The sequence below is a fragment of the Lissotriton helveticus genome, chromosome 1_1, assembly GCF_964261635.1.
Source record: "Lissotriton helveticus chromosome 1_1, aLisHel1.1, whole genome shotgun sequence".
Classification (NCBI taxonomy): Eukaryota; Metazoa; Chordata; class Amphibia; order Caudata; family Salamandridae; genus Lissotriton; species Lissotriton helveticus.
In genome coordinates this window covers 251,069,170-251,094,000 of record NC_136057.1, presented here as the reverse complement: position 1 = coordinate 251,094,000, position 24,831 = coordinate 251,069,170, and the positions used below count along the sequence as shown (strand labels likewise).

General features: G+C 43.4%; 1 protein-coding gene across 1 annotated transcript in view; it reads right to left on the bottom strand.

Annotated features, from left to right (window-relative positions):
- LOC144769015 (glycine N-acyltransferase-like) overlaps positions 1-24,831 on the bottom strand; it is a 379,686-nt gene that overhangs the window by 145,629 nt on the left and 209,226 nt on the right. Inside the window, exon 4 of the mRNA XM_078653014.1 lies at positions 15,070-15,250. Coding sequence (XP_078509140.1) covers positions 15,070-15,250 — 181 coding nt within the window. The remainder of the gene's footprint in view (positions 1-15,069; positions 15,251-24,831) is intronic.

Sequence of the window (24,831 nt, the reverse complement as noted above, 5' to 3'; positions counted from 1 at the left end):
GGAGAGAACGCACAGCAGCCTTCGCGGAGCAATGTCTCGGTATATCCAAGAGCAAGCGGGCTGCACAGTTGTGGACGGACTGTAATATTTTAATAGTGCCTAAAGGTGCACCCAAATAGACCGCATTTGCATAGTCCAGTCGGGAGAGAATAAGGGACTGGACAAGGAGCCGTCTGGCCTCAAATGGAAGGAGGGTCAGAACCTTCCTTAACAGCCTAAGCAGGCCGTAACATGTCGAGGCGACACGAGCCTGAACTTGGAAGCCTAGAGTGGAATCAAGCCAGACCCCCAAGCTCTTAATATGGGTCTTCGGAATGGGGGAGGGACCAAGGCACTTCGGCCACCAAGGGTCCAGATTAATGGGGGCCTTATAGCCTAACAGCATAATCTCGATTTTTGAACCATTGAGGTTTAGGAAGGAGGGGGTATATTATCAAGGGGTTTATCTCCGCTTTTTTGGCTTTAAAAGCCAAGAAAGCGGAGATAAAATGATCTCCCTATTACCAAGCTGTCGCTAACACCAGTTAGTGACAGCTAATAGGAGATAGCGACCATCTTGGGCCCCGCTTTGCATGTCAGTGATATTTATCACTAATGACATGCAAAGTGGGCGTGCCAAGATGTTAGCGACTGGAAACAGTCGCTAACATCGCTATCTCCTATTACCAACTTTTGGAGATATTCGCGCTAAGCGGGAATATCTCCAAAAGCTAACACCTGCCCTTAGCAGTTCTTCACCATGTTATCCAATGGGAGGTGGATAACATGGCTAAGAGCATTTGCTCGATAATGCATGAATATCGCTGACTTTTCAGCGATATTCATGCATTGCGGCCGTTTTTTATCGCATTTGCGATAAACCTTGCTAATAGCAAGGTTTATCTGCGATAAAAATCGCCGATGTGCGGCGATAATTTTTGTCTCTAAACAAGTTAGAGACAAAAATTATCGCTAGTTGTTGGTAATATACCCCGAGGAGTCCATCCATTCAAGAACCTTGGTAAGGCACGGGGACAGATTATTTATCCCAGAATCCTCAGCATCCACCCTAGCAAGGGAAACAACCAGCTGCGTATCATCGGCGTAGGTGACCAGCTGGATTCCCCAAGGAAGAACCACCTCAGCCAGAGGCCTCATGTAGATATTAAACATGGTCGGGCTCAGAGAGGATCCCAAGGGAACGCCATAATGCAGTGATATTGTTTGAAAGCTGATTCATCTTCAAAGACTGAAAAGGTTCTCTCCGAAAGAAAGGACTGGAGCCATGTAAGGGCCGCATATAATGTGAACTATAAAATACATACACAATATATGCTGTGCTTGCAAAGTTAACTACTGTACTGTTAGTCAAGGGAGTATTTCTGAACAATCACAACTTCTAGTTTTTGGATTTCCTTTGCTTTGCTACTCTGGCACGGACATGCTGTTCAAAGTAAAACTCTTCATCCCCTGAGCATCTGCTCTACATACACCTCTGCTATCTATGAGGAAGAAGATACCATCCAGCCTTCCAAAGTAAACGTCTATCATTCTTCTTAATGTCTCAACTGGACCAACTTTACTTTTTCTCAACAACCAACTAACACCCTTTTTATTTTATTTGGTACCGTCTTGACTTGCGTGTGAGTTTCACCCAAATGATATATTGAAATGCACACCACACATGCATTTTCTGATTCACCCACACAGGCAGTCATCTTTTCTTTCTCCTTCAACCATCCTTGCTTCAAGCAGCCATGCATCTGATTCCTTCCTATCAGCCACCTCTGCATGCATTCAAAAACAGGTATCATTCTTTACAGTCATAAATGTTACAACTCGCTCGTCCTTCCTTACGCCCTTCTTTCCCTTTAAGTTCATCACATCCCTCAAGTTCATCTGATCAGACTTGGCTTCACGATAAAAGTTTCACAGCTGAAGTCAAATAGAGGGGGCCATTGCTTACTCGAGAACTACCGCCGCTAATGCAATTGCTAAGTCAAGGGTGACTGTCTTCTCCGTGATTGGCAAAAATGTAGTTCTAAATTAGTAACTGTTCTTAACAGTACAGTGTACTTGCACTAGTGTACTGTCTAATGTACAGTACATCATACACCCCTTTGCGAGCCTACTCTAAAATGTCAATAAGTAAGGAGTATAATAACTGACCACCGTCCACCGCTGCTGAGCCATCCCCGACAGCAGCTCCTCCTGGTGGCACTTGTGGCACCATCGCATCAGCCCCTGGAGTGGACGCCTCCGCGCTGCTGGTCCCGGCACTGGTGTTGGTAGGTGCCGCATTCGATGTTGGGACTGAAAAAAGTGACGGTTTTGGGGAGGGTGTTAACTTTTTATATGCTTAGCCATAACATGCAACACTTTTTGGCACAACTGATGAATGCTTGCTTTTTAACGTGCACCATTTTTCTAATTACAGACAGAAAATTCCATTGCCCTTCTGCCAAGAAGAGCTTTTCAATTTTCACCACCTACTCCTCATCACCACCAGTACTTGAAGTTCAAACAAGGTGAGGGCTCCCGCACAGTTATTATAATAATTAGATGTGTTAAGTTGAAGTATATTCTAGGGAAGGGTGTTTAAACTTTAACGTCATCTATCACCACCGCTCGCTGGGAATACTGCGCTATTAAAAATAAAGAAATAGTTTTTTTATTTCTTATTTGAAAATAAAACTTTAAAACTAAAAAACACTGTGTGGGTTTTGTTCACGAGTGAGTGAGCGGAAGGGTTTGCAGTTACACTACTGTACTTTGCAAGCATGCTTCCGTGACTCTGATAGGTCGGGACTCGGTAGTCTTCTTCTGTTCTTCTGGGTTGTATAATCATTGGTCAGACACACTAGAGAGTCGGTCAGGGGATTGGGGTTCAACTTCTGTTCTGACTGAGGTATGTGGAAAGTCGATCTGCACCTATCTTCAACAATGTCCTATTTCTCTTGTCCATACTTCTGTATGTGCAGAATAGTCCCTGAAACACTAGCGGTATGGTATGTGATCCTATCAAATCAAAAAGCCAACTACTAGCTTATTCTTGGTTGACATTGACATATTGTTGTTGGGAATTGTCAAAGCACTAACATTAAGAAGACTGGAATCGACAGCAAGTGCAACCCAGAGGACTGCACTCAGTGCCTAGAGCTATTGCTGGATCAGAGTTTTGTTTAACATCGTTTGCCGACTGGGCAAGCTTAGCTACCTACACAGACCGACTCATAATAATAGTAAATAGTAGTAGCACAGAGAGTGATAGTAGAGGCAGGATAAGAATGTTGAAACAGTCTACAAGAAGATCAAAGACAATTTTGTAAAAAATAGAATTAGAAAACAGTTTGGAATGAATAGGTGCTGTAAAAGTTAGGGAAGTATAATTATTAATATTAACAAGAGAACAACTTACTGGGGCTAGCAGAAGAGACCTCGGAGGACCGATCCTGCCCACCTTGTTCCGCCAGCGTCTCTGTCGTCTTCTTGCCCCTGGGAGGTGCTGATGATCATGAAATAAACACAAACATGGATGATTGTTTTTTTTAAATATTTGATTTCTTTGACAACAATCTAAAATTATCTCGGGGAAACAAATTACCAACAATTGCACTACAAGTATTGATCTATCTAATCTGGTCAACTAGGAGGATAGTACAGTATTGCTCGGTTTTCAGACCGTCTACTTGGAAAGTTATGTAAATCACTAACTAAACCAACAACAAAAAGGTTATACTACAACTGCCAGCACTCAGCAGCACGCGTCGTGACAGACACAGTCCGTTAATATGATTGTAGACCACTAAAAAATGTCCTACTACTAAATAACAAGTCATAATATACTCAACCTATCAATCCACCACTATCTCTTCTTAGTGGCAGCAGGAGTACAAAGGAAGGACTAGACTTGAGTCTCTAGTCTCTCTAGCATTATGCAGTTCTTTAAAGTACTACACTCATACATAATCAGGCCAAATGAGCACAAAGTTGCAAACAAGTAAGCATAGTAGCAACGCCACTGAGCAGGCGAGCACCTGCAATCACAGAAGCTATTTTAACATTAATTTACCTGCAATTAATCGAATCTGCAGCATTCTTGCTCTTTGGGAAAAACATATATTAGCAATATAACTCAGAGCAGAAGAAAACAAAGTACTTACTTACCAAGCCCAGGGATATCAACACCTAGCAGGTCGAGCAGGTCCTGCTCCCGGTCAAGGATGTTCGACCACCGGTGTGTCGCCTGCTTGTAGGTGCCTCGGACCCCCGACTCCCTAAACATGGCCCGGTACACCTTAGCTCAAAGCTGCCAACGCTCCCGTAGGCTATACCCTGTACCGGGCCTGCCGCCTGCTGCGATGGTCTTCGGGCGGGAGGTGGCGCTGCACATAAAAGATACGTGAGGCCACCTCCACCGCACTAAAAATCTCCCTGGCTGTGCTATCCTCCGACCTTAAGCGCCCGCAAGGGAGCCGGCTGCGGGGTGCGGGACTCTTCCCCTTGCTAGGGCCGACTCCCTTTGCCATGGTTCTGGAAAACAAAAAAAGGAATAGGAAAAAGGTAAAAAGAAAAGAAAAGAAAAGAGATAGAGAGTAAAAAGTAGTAATTAAGTAAGAAAAAGTAGAAAAAAACACAAAATATAGATGTAGAAAAATAAAGTGATAGATAATGATTAAAAAAGATTAAAAATAAGTTAAAAAAAGCTAAGGATTGCAGAGAAAAAAAGAGGATGGAAAAAGCATGCCCAGAACCATAGCATTGAATGGAAAACAAGATGGCCATGGCCGATGCGTCCACGTGGGTAAGTTTGCTATTTTCCCCGCGAGCACTCAAAAACGGACGCGATCACGTAATTGAGCCCCGCACATAGGAAATGCCCAACGCGAGCATGCAACTAGCGCCCGGAAATGGAAATACGCAACGCGAACACTGAAAACAAGATGGCCACGCCCATGTACGACCGCATGGGTAACTTCGCAGACAGCGTGCTGAAAAAAACCCGCGAACATGTAAAGCGCCCCGAGAACACGCAAAAATAAAAAATCCCCAAATTCGCGGATTTTGCGGACCGCAAATTCGCAAATTTTGCCCATGCTTAATTTTTGGGGAAAATCCAACTTCTACCTATGACATATTGTTAGCAGAGGCAGACAGGCCCCCACTCTTCGTTCTTGCCGCTTCAAGGGGGGAGGAGGTAATCCTTCCTAGTTTTGCGCATACTGCGCCTAAGGAGCAGGCGTTGAATTTTGCAGAAGAGTGGGCTAAGGTGCTTGCACCTGCTTTGTACCGTACTCAAAGTGGATGGGACCAGCTTTCTCCCAGACATGAGATTCCATTATGGTCTATGCCACAGCCTCAACCCCAATATCCCATGCGACGTGATGCGAAAGCTCCTGTTGCAGAAATCCTTGAACAATTGGAATATAAAGATGTGATTGAGACATGTGTATCACCGATGAATAATCCTCTATTTACTGTGACCAAGCCTGATGGCTCGTACCGTTTGGTGTTGGATTACCGGCCCTTGAACTCTCATTGTCCGACCTGCGCCGTACAGAATACTCACAGTTCTGCCCTTGTGGATAGTCTAGTGCGGAAACGGTTTAAAATCACACTTGACATATCCAATGGCTTTTTTTAGCCATAACCTGTCCTCACTTAGTAGTCAATGGACAGCGTTCACCTGTTGTGGCAAACAAAAACAGTTCTGAAGATTGGCCATGGGCTACAAAAAAGTCCAGGCGTCTTTGCCGCTCGCATAGTGTCTCTTTTGGAGAGACTCAACCCTGATGTGTGCTCATATGTTGATGACATTTATCTTTCAGACAACGAATTATGGCAACATCTGTGTCGCGTTGACCACATAATTTGCATGTTTGCGGACTTCGGTTACAAATTTAACTTTGCAAAATCACACATTGCAGAGTACACAGTGATGTTCCTGGGCTATGAGCTCAACAATGAAGGTCGAGGTTTAGCACCTCACTTCTTGGAGAAATAGTTGCACACTCCTATGACTCTGAAAAAACTACAATCTTTACTGGTTTTTTTTAACTTCGGCTGTACTTACATTCCTGATTATGCCCAGCGTATCAAGCCGATTTATGCCTTGGTACAACCTACTTTCACTAAATCTTGCTGGCTTTCTGCAATATTGCAATTTTTGCAGTCTGATCTTCTTGAATCTAAATGCTTACTGACTCGTGACAACCACCGCAACCTGGTAATAAGAATTGTGCCTGGTGCCGTGGGTTTCACGTACCTGACTTTTAATGAGGGTGACACAGTCCCTATAGCTTACAAGTCACACTTGCACACTTTGGCTGAAATGCGATTTTCCATTTTCGAGAAAGTTTTACCTGCGGTGCAGATGGCGATTCTCAAAGAGAGAGCGCTGTCACAGGGGATATACATTTTGGTATTTACACCGTATCCTGCCCTAGAGGCAGTGAAGAAGGCCAGTGTACCAAATCCAAAAGCTTTGCATCCTCATTGGATACAATAGGCATCTCCAGATGTCACGTTTGTCTTTGATTCCTCTTTGCAAACTCAGGAATACTTGCAGTATGGATTTGTTTATCCGGCTCCTTTGTCCTTGCTCCCGCTTGAGGATTTCCATTGTATAATTTACACTGACAGTTCGGCGCAACCGGGGACAGGGTCAAAGCATGCTTATTCAGCGGCCTGCACAGTGGCGGTGCGTCCATTAAGGGCGCTGGGGCGTTGCCCCACAAGCCGCCTGCACACGCAGCTCCCTCTGCGTCTTTGAACTTAAGTAACTCTCAGGTTACTCAAGTTTAAAGACGCCGAGGTTGAACTGACAATCATGTCAGTCAACATGACATCGGACTGCCCACCCCTTCAGAGTCTGAAGTGGTGGGCAGTCCGACATCATGTTGAATGACATGATTGTCACCAGGGGCAGCAGGAAGGAGCAAAATGTCACTGAGTACAAGTGCGCATGAGTGGGGACGGAGGTCGAATTTTCCTCCGTGCCCACGCATGAGCATTAGTGTCTGTTCTGCTGGCGCATGCCCATTACGAGAGCGAGGGTTGAGCAAAGGCTCAAACCTCGGTCTCCTAATGGGCAGAGCGTAACACTGCCCTAAGTCAATCGGTTTGGCTAAGTCTGAGGTGTTGCCAGCAGTGACGGAGACACAGCTGTTCCTGTAGGCGAGAGCTTTCAGGCCAAGAGAGCAGGCTTGTATAATTATGTTGCCTGACTGGCCCTGCTGCCGAATGCTTAATATTGTTGCATCATGGCTAGGAGAGGGTTTTAGCTGAAAGCATCTTTTTAAATGGTCTCAGTGCTGGCGGTGTCCTTGTACACAGCACTGCAGGAGGTTTGTGTGGTGACTAACTCGTGGGCGTCGTAAATGACTTTGAATGAGTCAGCAGAGTAAGGTAATAATGGACAGGCCTGGTTAATTGTTGATGCGCAGCATGGGAGAAGGGGGCACGCGCGCCTTATCTGGGCCCTGCTGCCCAGAGTTTGAAGAGCCCTGCCTGCCTATATTTATCCTGGCATGGCATTGTGGGCAGTCATGGAGTGTTTTTGCTGTGAAAAAGTAACGTTTTACTTTCTGAATTATGTATTTCTTTGTTTTAAATACATGCGTCAACTGGAGCGTGAATGAGGGTAGGACTTTGTCACCACGCAGCAATATTGTGTAGAGTAGCAGAGGTTTTCCTTCTCAAACTCCTTTAAAATGTGAGCAATAAATGCAAAGGATTTGGCATAAAATAAACACGGGACTGGTGATGGTTGGCTATCTGTATTTGATGGGGTTGAAAGTGGTGGTAATCATGATCTATGGGCTTGGGCAGGCTACAAACTCTATGACAGGAAATGTTTTATTTTTATTTTTTTCAACTTGACTATAGAGTGCCTAGTAAATATAGAACGTTAACTATTGTAGTTGCACAGAAAAGGACAGTGATTCCATCATCTGTATATTTTACAGCAATATCCAGAAAGCCAGAGTTTTGTTTTTAGTATTGAGTTGCTGAGAATCTGAGAGACCATGAATACTGTGTCTAGTTTGAGCGTGGATAGAGCTGTAAGTGGGAGATACTGATTTAGTTAAAACAGGATATCCTTTTTGTGAAATTTAACTTGACACATCACCTCACTTCTATAACAAGCTTACCTATGACAGGGTGCAGTAATGCAGTAATATATGGGGCAGGTTTCTAGTGTTTAAATATTTCAAGGATATGCATTCACAATTGTTTTATAAACCATCATGCTTGCTCAAATGTGCTTTAAAATGCACCATTTGCCTACTCTTTTTTTCAAAATTTCTGGAGAGTCCTCCCTCTCCACTGAACCTCCCCTTATGACAACTGTCTCACTAGATTTTATTGCAACATGGCATTCATCCCCAACTTTTACGCCCACCACTTTGAAATGTCACCAGCCACCACTGGGCCTGCACAGTAGTGTTTGGTACTATGGTGAATGGAGAATTCCATTCCAATGTCGTACATACACAGATATACGCACTCTGGTGCTTGCATTGGAGTATGCTGACCCTTGTGTTACTACTCTTGTTGTAAGTGACTCTTACCACTGTGTACAGTCTTACAATGAAAACGTATTCTTTTGGACTCAGAATGAATTTTGTGATTCCAAAGGTAGCACTATCAAACACAAAATGCTGTGGGTTTGAGTGGCAGAGCTTAAAGAACGCCTGCCACTCTTGTTTGTAATTCATACTCTTGGTCACCAACGCATGGGGTACACGCTGTTGGTAACAGTCTTGCTGATGAAGCAGCCAAGACAGCAGTTGCGACATATGTAGTACCAGCAGTTACATGTTCCAAAAGTAAGATTGATAATGACATCTTGACAGTTATTCCTGCAACAGAGAAGGGAGGTATTTACATTAGAGGTTTTCCTTTTAAATACTTTTATAATTTTAGTCGTAATGAAGTTCCCTATGTTAGGATTAACCACGTTGGTGACAGATTGATTCCCAACACAGACCGTAGACATACTTTGATAACGGCAGCTCACGCGGGCCTGGCCTCAGCGCATGCCGGTATGTCAGCGACTGTATCTCTCTTACAACAGCACTTCTGGTGGCGCGGATTGTACAGACAGACGCGTGACTATGTTCTTCATTGTAACATTTTCCAGCAGATTAAGACTTCAACTGCTGCGCGCGCACCCCAGACACAGTTGTAAATTTCTAATAAACCACTTGGGTGTGTTTATTTAGATCACTGCCGTCCTTTCTCCTCAGATATTGCGTATAAATGCATCTTAGTTGCAGTGGATCCGGGCACATGCTTTCTTTGGGTCTGGCCACAAAGAAGTGCTGATGCCCGAACTGTCATCGGGGATTTGTGTTTCTTTGTGGGAATTTTTGCATGTGGTACCCTTCATTCGGACCAGGGTCCAACGTTCGCCTCTAAGGCGTACAAGGATGCGATGGGATCATTGGGGGTCCAGGTCAAATTTTCGTCTCCATACAGGCCTGAGGGCAATTCAATTGTGGAGCAGATGAACCGTGACTAAAAGCAATCCTTGACTGCTAGGGTTTTAGATACTGGCAGGAACTGGCTGGCCCATCTGTATAGCATTCAACATGCACTTAATTTCCCTAGAAGGTCTCTGTGTGGGCGGACATCATACGAAATGCTCTTTGGCATCAAAATCTTTGTCCCGGACCTTGAGGGTCTAGACATGGCGGCATCTGCTGCACCTTTTTTTACATAGATGATCATTCTGCTGTATTGCAGAACCTACAAAAGACCCGTGACAGTCTTGCAAAGGAACTTTTGCCCTCCACAACTGATGCTGTGCTTCAGATACCGGTAGTTGGCTGCCTACCCAAGTCGGTGACCTGGTCCGTGAGAAGGTGGAGAAGAAGAAGGAGCTCAGCCCCTCATATCGTTCACCAGTTCCTGTGCTTGGAGTGCAGGGTACAAGAACAGTCATTTTACCTCCACTTGCTGGTCGCAAGGAAAACAGGTACATCTCCATTGACAATGTCAAATTACAGCGAGTGGCCGATTCTTCTTAGTATGACTCCAGCGGTCTCTTGTCCAGCAAAAGAATTTCTGTTTTGGCTCCAGCAAGTACCAACAGGCCTGACTTTGCCATCAAGATGTCTATGGTTACTAATCCTTTATTGAATCCACCGTCTGGTGATACTCTTGATGAAACTGAGTATACATACCCCACAGATGTGTTGTTGCCTGGTGTACTCGCAGATGCTGTTAATCACTCACGTTTTTCATTTGACACTGACTCTGAGACCTTTATGTCCCCCTCAAAAGTTTCTATTTTTGCTATATGGTTTAAGAAACATTTTTTGATACCCCCATGGACTTACATTTGGCTGGTGCTTATTTTTATTTTCATATTCATGTCTATTGGGTTTGTAATTGTATTTTTTGGTCTAGTAAATGGACATTATGTTAAAGAACAATCTAAAATGTGACTAATTGATGGAACTTTGGTTCCCCACTCCTCATCCCACATCATGAAAAGGGACCAGACTTTTATTAACATTACAGCTTGGCCGGTGTTTGATGGGATTGTTTGGGATGCTGTCAAATTTCAGATACATGTTCCCACAGAGGTTGTAAATGTCCCCAATGTACTTCATGTTTTAATGGGGGATGTTGTAAAACAGAACATACGCTCTGATGATTGGGATGTCCAGGCTGTAGAGGCTCTTTTTTATGATTTGAAATATTATGCTGCCTTTGATGCTGAAGATTTGTACTTAGACTCGGCTAATTATGCAGACTCCTACTGCTACCAACACTATGGAAATTATTTTTTGCATAAGTCTAACACTTTCAGAAATGTATTCAATTATACACAATGGGAACATTGTCCAGCACCAATTGAGGGCAGCTCAAAACTCTTTTGAAAAAGTTTACTTATTTTACTGATTTTAATAAATCTAATTGAAGCATTTTATTTTAAGATGACTGCTGAGTCCTCTTCCAAAGTTAGACTCACCCACACAATATTCTTGTATTCAAAGTCCTCTATTGGCCATTTGGCTGTAGGGGGCTATGAGGTGTGGAAAGATACTATTGATCTTAAATCTGTTTGGGGTTCTAAAGGTTGGCAAGTACAGGGCACTGAAGCGTTGCATCGTGCATGTCTCATCCCGAACCATATGGTGTTTTTGAACTCGACTATTTCTCAAGCTACTTGCTCTGGATTGGTCACTTCTAAAAAGCTTAAATGCTTGTTCCATTCCTTATTTGGGAGAATACCCTACATGGTACAACCAAACAGATATGTCCATTGCTGATTTGCAAATTCCTCGTTTGATATTTCCAACTTGGATCCCGAGTGTTAGTTGTTATGGCAAAAAAGTGCAGCTTCATGCCAACACCGTTTTCTGGGTCTGGCCCCAGGCTATACACAGGTTAGGGTGGATCCCCGTTTTGAAACCGCCCATTCTGTTACTACCCATTCCATAGGCAAGTTATGTCAGAACTGGCTTAAACATTCCACTTTAGCGTCAGTTAAACTACATTTATCCAAATTGTCTGACGATGTTGATGTGAATTAATTTGTTAAAGGCCTTGTGGGAGGCAGAACAAAAAGATGGGTATATGCTATTTACAATGAAGTTTGGAAACTGTCTCAAATTGAAGCTGCTTTTAGTTAATGAGCTATAGATCAAGCCAACTTTGAAAAAGTTCTTGCAGTGGTTGATAATAGCATTAATACTCTGTCTTCCCGAATTTATACATTAGACAATATTGTTTCATCTGTTGTTGATATTGTTCAGGAGGTGTCTGTTTTGTACCATGGGCAAAATCAATTGTGTTCTATTCTACAGTTTGCTTGGACTTTGCAAACCTTAAAAGCTGGTATAGTTCCATGGGACTACATGAACAATCCTCTTTATTTTTGCTGTTTAATTGGACTGAAAACAGCAATTTATGTCAATGAAGGGTGATGCACATTCCCTTTTGCATATTGAAAAGTTAGAACCTTTGCCTTTTTCTGTTGCCGAAAGCAATTTAGCTGTATGGCTCATTCATGGGTTAATAACGCTTCCTTTTCCCCTATTTACATTCAGTTTGTGCATGAAGCATTATGCCATAGGCAGATATGAACCATTGGGTAGCGCATATCTCCATGAAGTTTGGTCTCTACCATTTACCTATAGGTGCCTGAGGGAGGGTAAAGAAGTTTATTTAAAAGGCGAAGACTGCACTTCTACACCGGATCACTCAATGGTTTGCAAAAATTTGCAATTGCACAGCTCTTGTAACACGCAGGCTCCGAATTTAGCCTGCATTTTAAAAGGTAGTTCAGTCCCAGCTATTACTCCAACTTTCACGTTGCTTGCAAATGGAAAGCTATTTACTTTTAAACAATGAAGACTGCTGTGGTATGCTGGCAGGGATTCCGTACATTGTGACTGTCTCCCAACGTGTATTCTGCTGTAAGAATGTGCTGTTTCACCCTCTGCATGGGAAGCTCGATGTATCCATCTGGCCTTCCATTCCGACCTTGAAAGCAGTGTTCAACAACATGAGTAGAATAAGGGATCTATTGTCACAAAAAGAGGTTGCCCTTACTTCATCACGTGAAACATTTGTCCTTTAAGTGGCAAACACCCGCACTGAGGTGCATGCTCTTTTAAATACTGATCTCCCACTTCATTTCGGTGCTTTGATTCACACAATATTCAATGCCTCGTCGACCACCGGCTTGGCGCATTTTTTTAAAGTAGTAAGCCCCGGCCTTGTGACTTAATTCCAAACTATATTTGGGGTGATACCAGCATTTTTTCATTCTATTTTTTCTGGCCTCTTCGGCGGCTTACCATTACTTGGCTGCTGGTGTGCTGCTTTCAATTTGCCTGCTCAAAAATGGCTGTACACCCTGTGTCACAAGACAACATGGCCCGCCTGCTCCAGCTTCGCAACTGCATGCTTCAATACTATGGGACGCTATCTCTAGCCACTTTGAGTGTAGCATACGGCTTGTCCATCCCGTTCTCCTATTTTACAAGCGTGCAACCTGTTTTCCATTGCCTGGATTGCCGTTTTGAATGGGCTCTGTATTTGGGTCTCTGCAATACGGCGGTGTCTCCTCACCCAGATTATGATCTGCTGAGGAGTCCCTTAGTTGCTCATGAGTTAGATTGTTCTGGTATCGGAATAATGGCCTGTGCAGCTGCACATGGAGTTCTCGGCAATTGGGACACATGGACAGCCGCACATGAATTTCTGGCACTCAGTTATCTCGAAGAACACCCGAGTTGTCCTCTGATTGTGCTAGAGGCTCCGGCTGTCGAAGAACATGTGTGTTCCTTCATGTTACTGGATTGGATGGCTGAAATGTTTTCGGATGATAACAACAACCTCCCTTTGGAGGCAGTTGCAACTTACTGGGCATACACGCTGTTGGATTGAGTTGGCGTCTGTCCATCTTCTACGCGGCTTATGCTTGAACTATTTTTTTTCCTTTTATGGTTGGGTAACTAAAGCCCCCTTTGTGATATTTTCAATTTGCTTTACTATTCTGTACTTATTACTCACAAATATACATTTTGACACATTTTTTCACTTGATTCTGTCTCTCGAACTTGAACTCTGCGTTCCTAAAATTGCCTCCTTTCTTGTGCGTGTTCAGATCAAGGGAGTGTGTAGTGAAGGCAGGGCCTTGCATGCACACATTGCTATGTTAGCCTAGCCTTTTAGTCATTTAAATGCCATTTTGCCACTTTGCAGTTTTTGCACACAACACTGCATGTATCTGTTATAGATTGCTTGACTTTTCTTCACATGAGAAAACCTTGTTTTAGACATCCCTAGACTTGCACCGCAATCTCTGTCTCGACAGTGTGTGCAGAAGCCTCCAAGGTGATGATTCCCACCATTCCTGAGAGTATCCAAAGTCATATGTTCTGGGTTGTCTAATCATTGGTACCTTTGTTATAGGACGAATAGCTAATGAGACACTGATGCTAGTCGGTTAGGTGTTCTAGATACTGAGGTGAGTTTTTTGGTCCACCACTATTCACTGAGGTCCTGGCTCTCTGTGCACAGTTCTGTGTATGAGCAGGATCCCTGTACCAACAGTAGTGTACACTAACCATTTAAGGAGATGATTCCAGAGTGAAACAGGAAGTAGAAGTTATGTAAGACTTCGAATCAAACAAGAGCAGTGGCGATGGCTTTTGTCCCTGGGATAGAGGGAAATCATAGGTACCTTTTAAACAAAATCTTCAAAGAGGGGCAAATGGCGCAGGAAGTAGAGCTCAGACTGTAGAACATAGTTATGCAGTAGGGAGAGTTTGCTCTGGTGGATAAAGAAATTGGACAGAGCTTGAGAGTATAGACCTCAGCTTGAAGGAGTCTAATGAAGCGCATAGTTAACAAGCTTCCAGAGGCCAATCAGAAAACCCTATGCTTTATTGTGAAGAACAGACTAGAATTGGATAACAGGTTACAGCCCTGTACACACACAATGTGTAGAGTCAATATAGGGGCAATCATCATACAGCATCTTATAAACATACACTGGGGTTTAGGTGCCTTCATGTAAAAGTTCTATGCGATCATGGCTGCAGACACACACCTGCAGAAAACACAGTAAAGCTGAACAACACCATTATGAGCTGCCATTCCTAAGTCATATGAACTCAAGTTCTTGTTTTTTATTCCATATGTAAATTCCAACAAGACTTATTTAAAAGTCCAAGCTTTCCAGGACGACCACTTGAGCAGACCATTGGAATTGATAGTAGTAAGAACAGTAATTGATAGTGCTAGGAGACTAGAAAAACAGTGATATGAGGCACTATGTAAACAACTAGTTACTATTTCTGATGAGTGACATCATCATTTTGGAAATCCTTTGGTTTAGAATTGGACACCATCAGTCATAGGGTATTCATCAATTGCTCATGTTTTAGGAGTGTGCCTTTCTCTATTTTGGATAACCCAGAAGTGGATCATGGAAAACAACAGTGTAAAAGATCTCAGGACCTAAATATGGCTGTTTTCCTCTAAGTGTTAGCACTGGAATTGATTACTTAAATTGATGTGAAATTCTTTACCTAGTGTGTGTTGTTGTCATGAAACACTCACCTTGCTTCGAGGTGACTGCTGGTTTGGGCAGATGACTCCTCTTCCAAGTTCACATTTGAACTCTTCTCACACACTCCTAGATGTATCTGCCTGACAAAGAGGACTCCTGGTTCACTCTCCACCTTCAACCCTTTAAATTCAACAATGCTCATAATCACATCATTTAGGCACTGCTGCAGACCTAGAAAACAAAAATGAGACTGACATTTGGTACTCACTCATATTTATTAATAGAGTGTAAACCTTACAAAAATTGTTCTGGGTCTTTATAAGACACCCACATCATGACAACTTCGTAAAATAAAAACATAGGCAGTACAGTCACCTTCCTCCAAAAAGCAAGCACAGAAAGTACTATGTATATAAACATTTGCAACTATCATCTCATCCCCCCTGAATACTGAGTACAATAGAACATCCTTCTAACAAACAATGTACAAGAAAAGTCCTCCCTCCTCTTTCTGTAGCCATCAAAAAGGAAGGCTATACTCATTGGCAATAAGTGAGTAGGTACCTGTTATCTGTCTGGACAGAGGGCTGCCTCCTAAAGAAAATTCCAATACTGTTATTGACTCATATGCCAACACTCTATCATAAACTGCTCTACAAAGAAAAATGTATTTCCTACATATTGACTAACAGACTCTTATGCCCACATATACAAAGGTTTGTCCAGTTGCTTGAGAGGCCAATACAGTTTTTACAATGGCAAGAGAATAGATACTAACCTTTGTACTGTACTGACACACACTTTAGTAAATGTGAGCCTTAACCTTTATGTCTTCAGAGTTCTCTGGGACATGTTTGAGTTCTCAAGATAAATCTTTGTACATTTAAAAAAGAGTCGTGTATTTCTTAGACATATATGTGTTGCACTATAATATAGACCACAACTGTGCAGATTGTCCAACTGATAACTTAATTCCCGCCTCCACTAATATTTATTTAATGCTCAGTAGCTCACATGTGTTTACATTTTTATGCTGGCTTATATCTAGGCCAGCACAATATTATTTGACTTATTAAATGGTTCTATTTTTCACTGGCCATCAGGCATGCTTTATCTTACCAGTATATACGATTCTAGAACCTGAAGCTGGAACGTTGGAAGCTAGCTTCAAATGCTGTGCTGGCCTTCATGCTAAGCCCATCATTGTGTGATAATGGGCAGATCAATTAATCTCCTGGTGCCTAGCTGTATGTAAAATGGGGTTGTCTAATCCCTGCTTTATTTACATGATCTAAAATCATCCCCCAACCCTTCACATAATGTACAGTCTCTGAAGTGTAATAGCTAGATTTGTACAGTATAAATACCACTACATAGATACATACATATGTACATACATACATACATAGAAAAAAAATTGTGTTTGAGTTAATGTGACCTAAGCAATATGGGTGTGTGAAAATTGTATTAGTGCTTGCTGCTACATAGCAGGAAATATTTATGCGGGCGTACCAGTGATCCTATACATTTGTGTCATGTAAAACTTGTTATCAGAGAGCTATTGTGCATACATAATTATTGAGTATTGTTGAATCTTTCATATAGTTGCATTCTTCATTCTCGTCTAAGAATCTCTGGTATTTTTAAATAGCAGTAAATAATGTTAAAATGGATATTGATCTTAACAAACATGTTTGTTTACTAGCACAATTACCTCATTGAAAGCAATCCAACCTTCTGCCAATTAAGTGTGACAGCTAAGTTCACCTACACACCCTAGAGGCCACCATAACATATATTTCTACCATTTCACATGCACAAGTAAGTCCCTGAAAGAGCTCTTATTCTCAAGGACTCTGACAAGGACTAGGGGCAGGGTAGAGTAAGTAATCAGAATGTTCGGTAAATAACTGCCCAAGATCACCCAGGGAGTCAGAAGAGAAATAGGAAGCTCTGCACAAGTGAACTGAAAGGTCAAAGCTCAGAAAGTACAGCCCTCCCTTGGCAAATCAGACTAACTAACACCCAGACAGACTTGAACACGTATGTAACAACATTAACGATCATAGGAATGTGGATAAAGGACTTGGGAATTGCACACGATAATATTGAAGCTCGGTTCGTCACCAAAAATTGCTGTCACAGATACAGGCTGCAAATTCCTGCATATAGGAAGTACATGCACAGGGCAGGTATGTTGAGCTGATACCGATTGTGATGTCATAAAAGTAATGCTCACAGTGGACAAAAAACCACCTAGATTGTCAGTCATGCCCACAACTCCTGGTGCTCAAACAAGAACATACAAAGAGGAAATATTAAGGCTGTAGAATGGAATACACTGTCACTACAGAAAAAGGAGTTAGCAAGGAGGAGTGCTTAACAGGAAAGTAGGGAAAAAAGGCATACTCAGCGGAAAGCATGTAACAAACCACTCATTTGAACTGGAAGCTAAGACAGCAGAAACAGGAAGGTAGCAAAAAGGAAACTTCAACTAAGAGAAAGGGAGAGAAAGGCAGGAACTGAGTAAAAGGTGACCACAGAAAGAGGGATTTTGCAAGCATCAAGGATGTACTGAAAAAGTGCTGATAGAAGATTAAATAATCAAAGTATCACTAAGATGCACTAAATAATGCTGGATCAGGAATCAATGTAGCACTGCAGACATTGCTGGTTCAAGGAATTTGTAGTTAGTGGCAATTCAGGAATCAGAAAACAAGGATGAACTAATGCTAAGGAACTCTAGAAACAATGAAGCCAAAAGCTCAGGAAGAGCAAACTGGCTTCCTCAAAACTCGGCATGGGTCTAGAAGGAAGGAGAACTTCAGACTAAGGTCCAAATGGTTCGAAGTCAGTAGTTCAGTAAATCTTTATTTCGATGATTAAAAACCATCAGAAAAATACAGTTTTAAAAAATTCATTACATTTACATTTCTGAACTATATTAGAGACAAAATGCATACAGTTATAAAAACATGGTGTTATATACAACATTGCTTAACATCGTGTATTTCTTAATCTTACTGCCACTTTTAAAAAGTTCATAACAGAGCACAAAGGGCGTGTGTAATTTGCTCTTTGTAAAAAGAGTAGTGCAGTTATAGCATGACTACATTTTGCCTCTTTTAGAATGTCCACCAAAAATCTATTCCGGGGGATCCGATAAAATGCACACAAAAGTACAAAATGAAGGGTGTCCTGCGGAGACCTATTGTCGCAACCCCAGGCACCCTTTTGCTCAATTGTTAAGGTAAAACCAGATGGATATGATAAAATATTAGGTAACAAGTGGAGCCTAAAACGACACATTAAAAACCTGTCCTGCTGGTTGTACATCAAAAATAGATAGGGTTCCATAACCTCCCCATTGCTTACTAAACAGTGAGCCGCTACTGATCTCTTTAATCGATTAGAGCCTAATCTCTCAGAAGAGAATGTGTCTAACAGCAGCTTTTTAGTTCGGGATTTACAAGAGGTGTTAAAGAGATTATGCTGATCTATATTGTCTAGCATACCCTTGACATACTTTAGCCAAGGGATTTGCAACACCTTATCCCTTTGTAGGCAATCTCCAACAATTACCCTGCTTAATTCTGCCTCAGGGTTTACCCAGATTCTGAGCCATGCCATAATGGGCCTCACCTTTACTTGGTCTGAAATGTATGGAGTCCCAAGTTCGGTGTGTGCAATTTCTGCTGGGGTACTCTGTGGGATCTTTAATATCCTACGAAGGAATTTGTCTTCCTCCAACTGTAAATATTTTGCATCTCTAAAACCCCAGACCTCTGCTCCATACAAGGCCTTTGCAATACTTTTGGAGCCATATAGGCTCATTACTTGTTCTGGCGACCAACGACCCAGCCTACGGGCAAAATTTAAGATCGCACCATTTGAGGAGACCAGCTTTGTACAACGTTCCTCGATCAAGGAACTAAACTGTATCTCCCCATCAAATAGGAGGCCCAGATACGGAAACGTACTCACAGTTTCCAATTTGTGGGTCCCTATTTTAAATACAAATTTCCTGGAGGGCCTTTTACCTGCCACCATAACAAAGGACTTGCTCAGATTCACGGACAGATCTAAATTGTCCATGAACTTTACAAATCCGTCAACAAGGTATTGCAAACTTTGCGATGTTCGTGCGAGCAGAACTGCGTCATCCGCATACAACAGTACCGGAATATGACGCGTTCCTGCTTTAGGGTAGTCTACGTTCTGGGCAATCAGAGTTCTCTCCAAATCATTTATACACAGAGAGAACAAAAAGGGAGCAAGGATACACCCTTGCCTCACTCCGCTGGTGCACGGAAAGGGATCAGTACTCCCCCCCTCCGTGCTAAATCTGACCCTGGCAGAGGTGTTCCAATGTAATTCTATGAGGATATTTATAAAACCTGGGTCAATTCCCATGTTATTCATCATGGCCCACAGTTTGTTTCTGTTCACATTATCAAAGGCCGCAGCCAAGTCCATAAATCCCATATAAATAGTGCCATTACTTGCTTTCGTATACTTGGCCACTAATAAATAGAGATTGAGACACTGATCACTCGTTGATTTGCCTAATCTAAAGCCATACTGAGTGTCTGGTATGGTATGATGCTCTTCTGTCCGGGCCATAAGGCGATTCAGTACCACCCGGCCCAGTATTTTGGCTGAAACATCAATCAGTGATATTGGTCTATAGCATTGAGGGTTGTCCCTACTCCCCTTCTTGACAATAGGGACAATTGATGCAGTAGACCAAGATCGTGGGAGCCCAGACTTAATGGCCGCATTTAAAACCCTTGTCATGATTGGTGCTCATAGGTCCACGTTACTTCGGTATAAATCTGGCAGGGTGCCATCTGGCCCTGGAGCTTTGTTTGGGGTCAGGCCCTGGATAGCCATTGTTATTTCTGTAAGTGAGAAATCTATTTTCAAACTCCGTGTGCCATCCCAACCCCCTTCTGGCATTGTATCGTGGGTATGATCGTAAAGACCCTCAAAATGGGTCACCCATTGTTCAGGAAGTATATTGGTGCTCATCACCGGGGCACTACTATCCTGAAAGCAAGGCCTATTTATAATTCGCCAGAATTCAGTAAAATCCCTATTCTCCCCTGCCTCCCTTCGGTCAGCCCAGACTTCTGCTTGCAATGCGGCCTTTCTCCGTTTTACCATGGTTTTGTATGTTTGTCTACAGAGGGCCACTTTTGATTTGTCCCTGGGGTTAGCTTTGAGGCTTGATTTTAGGTCTCTTAGTGCTCGAGAGCAATTAGTGTCAAACCATCTTGGTGCTGTGATATTTCTTCTGGATCCTTTTGTTTTCAATAATTCATCAACCAAGTTAGTTAGCGACCCAAACACCGTGACTAACTCGCATCCCCCTATTGAGGGTTCTGCCTTTTGCCCTTCTCTGTAAGAGATTTATAGAATTCCTGGGCATTGATTTTTGACCACCTAAGTCGCCTCCCCATATCGGTTGGCCTCAACTCAGTGTCAACTTGTTTACTTGTTTTCTGGCGGCCACTATGTATTAATTCCAAGACTAGGGGGTTGTGGTCACTAAAAATGCTCCATTCTAACCGCTGCAATCCAGTGTTTTGCAAAAGTAGATATCACCATATAATCAATAATGGAGGAGCATCCTATTCCTTTAAATGTTGGGGTGAGAGTGCCCTCTATTCCCGGGGCAATCAGATCAATCGTATGAGTTAACGCATGGTTGTCTAATAGTTTAGTTGGTGTTATTCCCTCCTTGTCGTGTTCAAAATGTGGCCCGCTCTCTGTCGGACAGGACGACCAATCTGCAGTTACTGGGAGCAGGTTTGGGCATAGGTGACAATTTAGATCGCCCATCACCAAGACAATTGGTTCCGCCCCCCCTTTCCTTTGTACAGCCTCTTGGTTGAGTCTGCAGTCTAGTTCCTGAAGTACAGTGTTGTTACCATTTACAGGCCCTGAGTTGTAGATGTTAAATAACAATAACCTCAACCCTTGCCCTTGGAATGTCACCGCCTGAAGGGTATGTGACGTCCAGGAGGGTAGCGTCCATCTTCCTTCTAGATTAAGGTCAACATATAATGCTAACCCACCCTTTGCCCTTCCCGATCTACTTTCTTGAGCTGGCACGAAAAAACATTTATAGCCCTCTATTTGGTGAGGCGAACAGTCGACAGCCCAGGTCTCTTGAAAAGCTAATATGTGGAACCCACATAGTTGGTTTCTCCAATCTGAATTTTCTAACTTCCCCGCTAAGCCTGCTATATTCCAGGACATTAGGCCCGATTCACAGAATGAACTTAAGACTAAATCCTAAACTTACTACTATTTGGTATTCACAGAATGCACTTACTACTTTCAGGATTCACAGAATGAACTTACTTTTCAAGCGCCTCCGGGTGCGAAACCGGCAGTAGCGCAAGGGAGCCTGGGGAGTGTAGTTTCCCTCCTCTCGGCAGCTGCGATGTTAGGGTGCTGCGGCCGCGGGAGGGAAGCTGCAGGAACCAGCGTTGGAGGCGGAGCAGGGATCAGGTAGCTGGCGAGTTGGAAAAATGCCCCAGAGGTGAGTTTGTCAGTAAATGAGTGGGAGGTCCTGAAGCATATTTGAACTCTGGAAAGTCCCACAGGTAGGCCCCCTAGTGGTTGGTACAAGAGCTAAGAGAGTAAATTGTAATACTTTCCCAATACTTTTCCGGTCTGCCCTGGAACGTACCCAGCTCTTCAGTTTTTAAATTTAAGGGTAATTTCCTCGGCAATATCGATTTTTACCGAAATGGGGCACCTCTTCTCTGTCATCAACTGTCATCACTACTGTCAGAGAGAAAGAAAACCTTTTCAAATCCTGCTCTATCTATGGTCAGAGACAGATACGCACTGCTTACTCACTTGAACAAATCATATATTTCCTATCTCAAGTGCACATGCTTCATGCTGCAATGTTTGTAAAACCTTTCCTATAGAGACCCTAAATGATAGAAAGAAGAGATTGGCCCTCTATTTTCTAGCAAGGAAGAAATTCCCTCTTACTAAGGAGGATTTCCCTAATCTGCAGGATACTCTACACAATTCACTCCTCCAAGCACTAGTAATAAGGCTCCCTAAAGCAGAAACCTGTGGCATGTGCAGCAACCTACTCTCAAAAAGATTAGAGATATTTCAGAAAAACACTCGAGAAACAAAGGACACCAGCCTGCACAAAACCCTGCATGAGAATCCAGTTCCCTTAATGTCCTGACTTAATTAATTAAAACCAACTGGTGACTTCCCTGTCATCATAAACGATGAAGAAAAGAAACACAGTCAGCCGCAGCACATCAATTGTCAACTATCAGAGAGGTATTATAGATGTCCATAGAGAGATCATTGATGACTGGATCCTCATTGACAACGGCCGTGTCGACGACCGGACCTTTGTCGATAGCAACAGCACCTTCGTAGACAGTACTGTCATCAAGGACACCAAGGATATGCCTACTCCTGTCATCCACTTTGGCACTTTAAACATCAACCCCTCCATTTACACTGTTGACCTTCTCTACAACACCATTATCGGCAGTCTTTTCTGCTCCATTTATGTTTTAATCTCTAAAGGTGACAGCAAGCCTTGCCGCCAAATTCTGGATTCAGAATTAACCCCTTGCATGCGTCGGCCGGCCGGTGGCCGTCCGATGTCAGGGTGGGCGTGTGCAGAGGACGGCCGGGGGCCGTTCGAACCACGCCCATGCATATATTACCCACACCGCAGCGGAATTTCCGCCGTGGTTAAAGGGTTAAAAGGGGATTTCAGTAACCAGGACTCCTCTGAGACTGCCTATGGCCCTATGCAGCTGACGTGTGTTATATACCAGAATTTGAGGGAGTAGCTTTTGACGAATAGGATCCTTATCAGGAGTATGGCTGTCAGCCACAGACTTTCCAAAATGTCAGTCATACGCACTTTGTTGGTGCAATACAGACTCTGTGACCATGCAGATTTTGGTGTTCTCTATGCCACTGAAGTTATGCTAGCATTGCTGATGAGGGGTGATACCATGAAACTGGACCCAAGATGCTTGTTTATTGTCCAGGGAGGGCTTGGCCTGGCAGTTAGGGCTGAACTGCTCCCATGGGGAGCAGGGTCAAGACTAATTTGCATTTTGCTCGGTCTAAACTGGAATGGCACATTGGGTAAAGATACTATAGATTTAAGCCCAGATCTCTACTGGGGTGAACGTTTGACATTGTTCTTCATTCAGCCCATTACATTGTCCTTTTTGCATGTGTCACCCTAAGTGGGATAGGTATGTCCAGACGTGGGTTCTGTGCTCTCCATGCCACTGAAGTCATTCTACCCTGGCTGATGAGGGGTGATACCTCAAAACCGGTCCCAGATGCTTGTTTCCGATCCAGGAGGATCTGGCATGGTCAAGACTTGTTTGCATATGGCTGGGCCCAAACTGGAATGGCATGGGGAACAAAAAATTGAAGGATTTAGGCCTGTATCTCTGTACTGAGGTGAATGTTTGACATTGTTCAGCATTTCATCCATCAATTGTTCTTTTATGTTTGTCACCCTAAGTGGGACAAGTATGCCAAGATGTTGGTCTTCTTGTGCTCTTTATGCCACTTGAACCTAGCTAGCCTGGCTAATGAGGGGTTATACCCCAAAAACCAGTCCAAGTATGCGTGTTTCTGGTCCACGGAGGACTGGGCTTGTCAGTTTGGACTGTAGTACTCCCATGGGGATCAAGGGCTAGACTGATTTGCATATAGCTGTGTCTATACTGGAATGACACAGTGAGCAAAAAAACAATGGATTTAGTCCCAGGTCTCTGTACTGGGGTGCATGTTTGACAATAGTTTGCCATTCCATCCATCAATTGTTCTTTTTGCATGTGTCACCCTAAGTTATGCCAAGACATGGGTCCTGTGCTCTCCATGCCTGTGGAGTCAAGCTAGCCTGGCTCATATGGTGTGATAGCCCAAAACTGGCCCCCGGGTGCCTGTTTCTTGTTCAGGGAGGATTTAGCCTGGCAGTTTGGGCTGAACTGTTTCTATGGGGAGCAGGGTCAAGACTTATTAGCATGAGGCTGGGTCCAGACTGGAATGGACGCGACTAAGGTAGTGGGACTGTTGTGGTTGAAATATCACCTACCTAGCGTTAGCTGCTGACTCACAAGATCGCTGTTTTTAATAAATATTAATTTCATTTTGTGCCAGTCATTTTAAATATTCCTTGCTGTTACCTGATCACTCGCCATTTTTGCTCGCTAGACCCCTCCCCCGGTCTTCTTCCACGGTCCACCACGGGCTCCGATCCCATTTGAGTGGAGGGAAGGGCTTGTTTCCGGGTGGTCGGCGCTCGAGTGTTGCTGCGGGGACTTCTACAAATGGTCCCAGAAGGCGGAGCGTGCAGCGGACATGACTAAGGTAGTGGGACTGTTGTGGTTGAAATATCGCCTACCTAGCGCTAGCTGCTGACTCACAAGATCGCTTTTTAAAAAAAATATTAATTTCATTTTGCGCAAGTCATTTTAAATATTCCTTGCTGCTACCTGATCACTCGCCATTTTTGCTCGCTAGACCCCTCCCCCGGTCTTCTTCCCCGGTCAACCGCGGGCTCCTATCCCATTTGAGTGGAGGGAAGGGCTTGTTTCCGGGTGGTCGGCGCTCTAGTGTTGCTGCGGGGACTTCTACAAATGGTCCCAGAAGGCAGAGCGCGCAGCGGACGCGAATAAGGTAGTGGGACTGTTGTGGTTGAAATATCACCTACCTAGCGCTAGCTGCTGACTCACAAGATCGCTGTTTTAAAAAAATATTCATTTCATTTTGCGCGAGTCATTTGA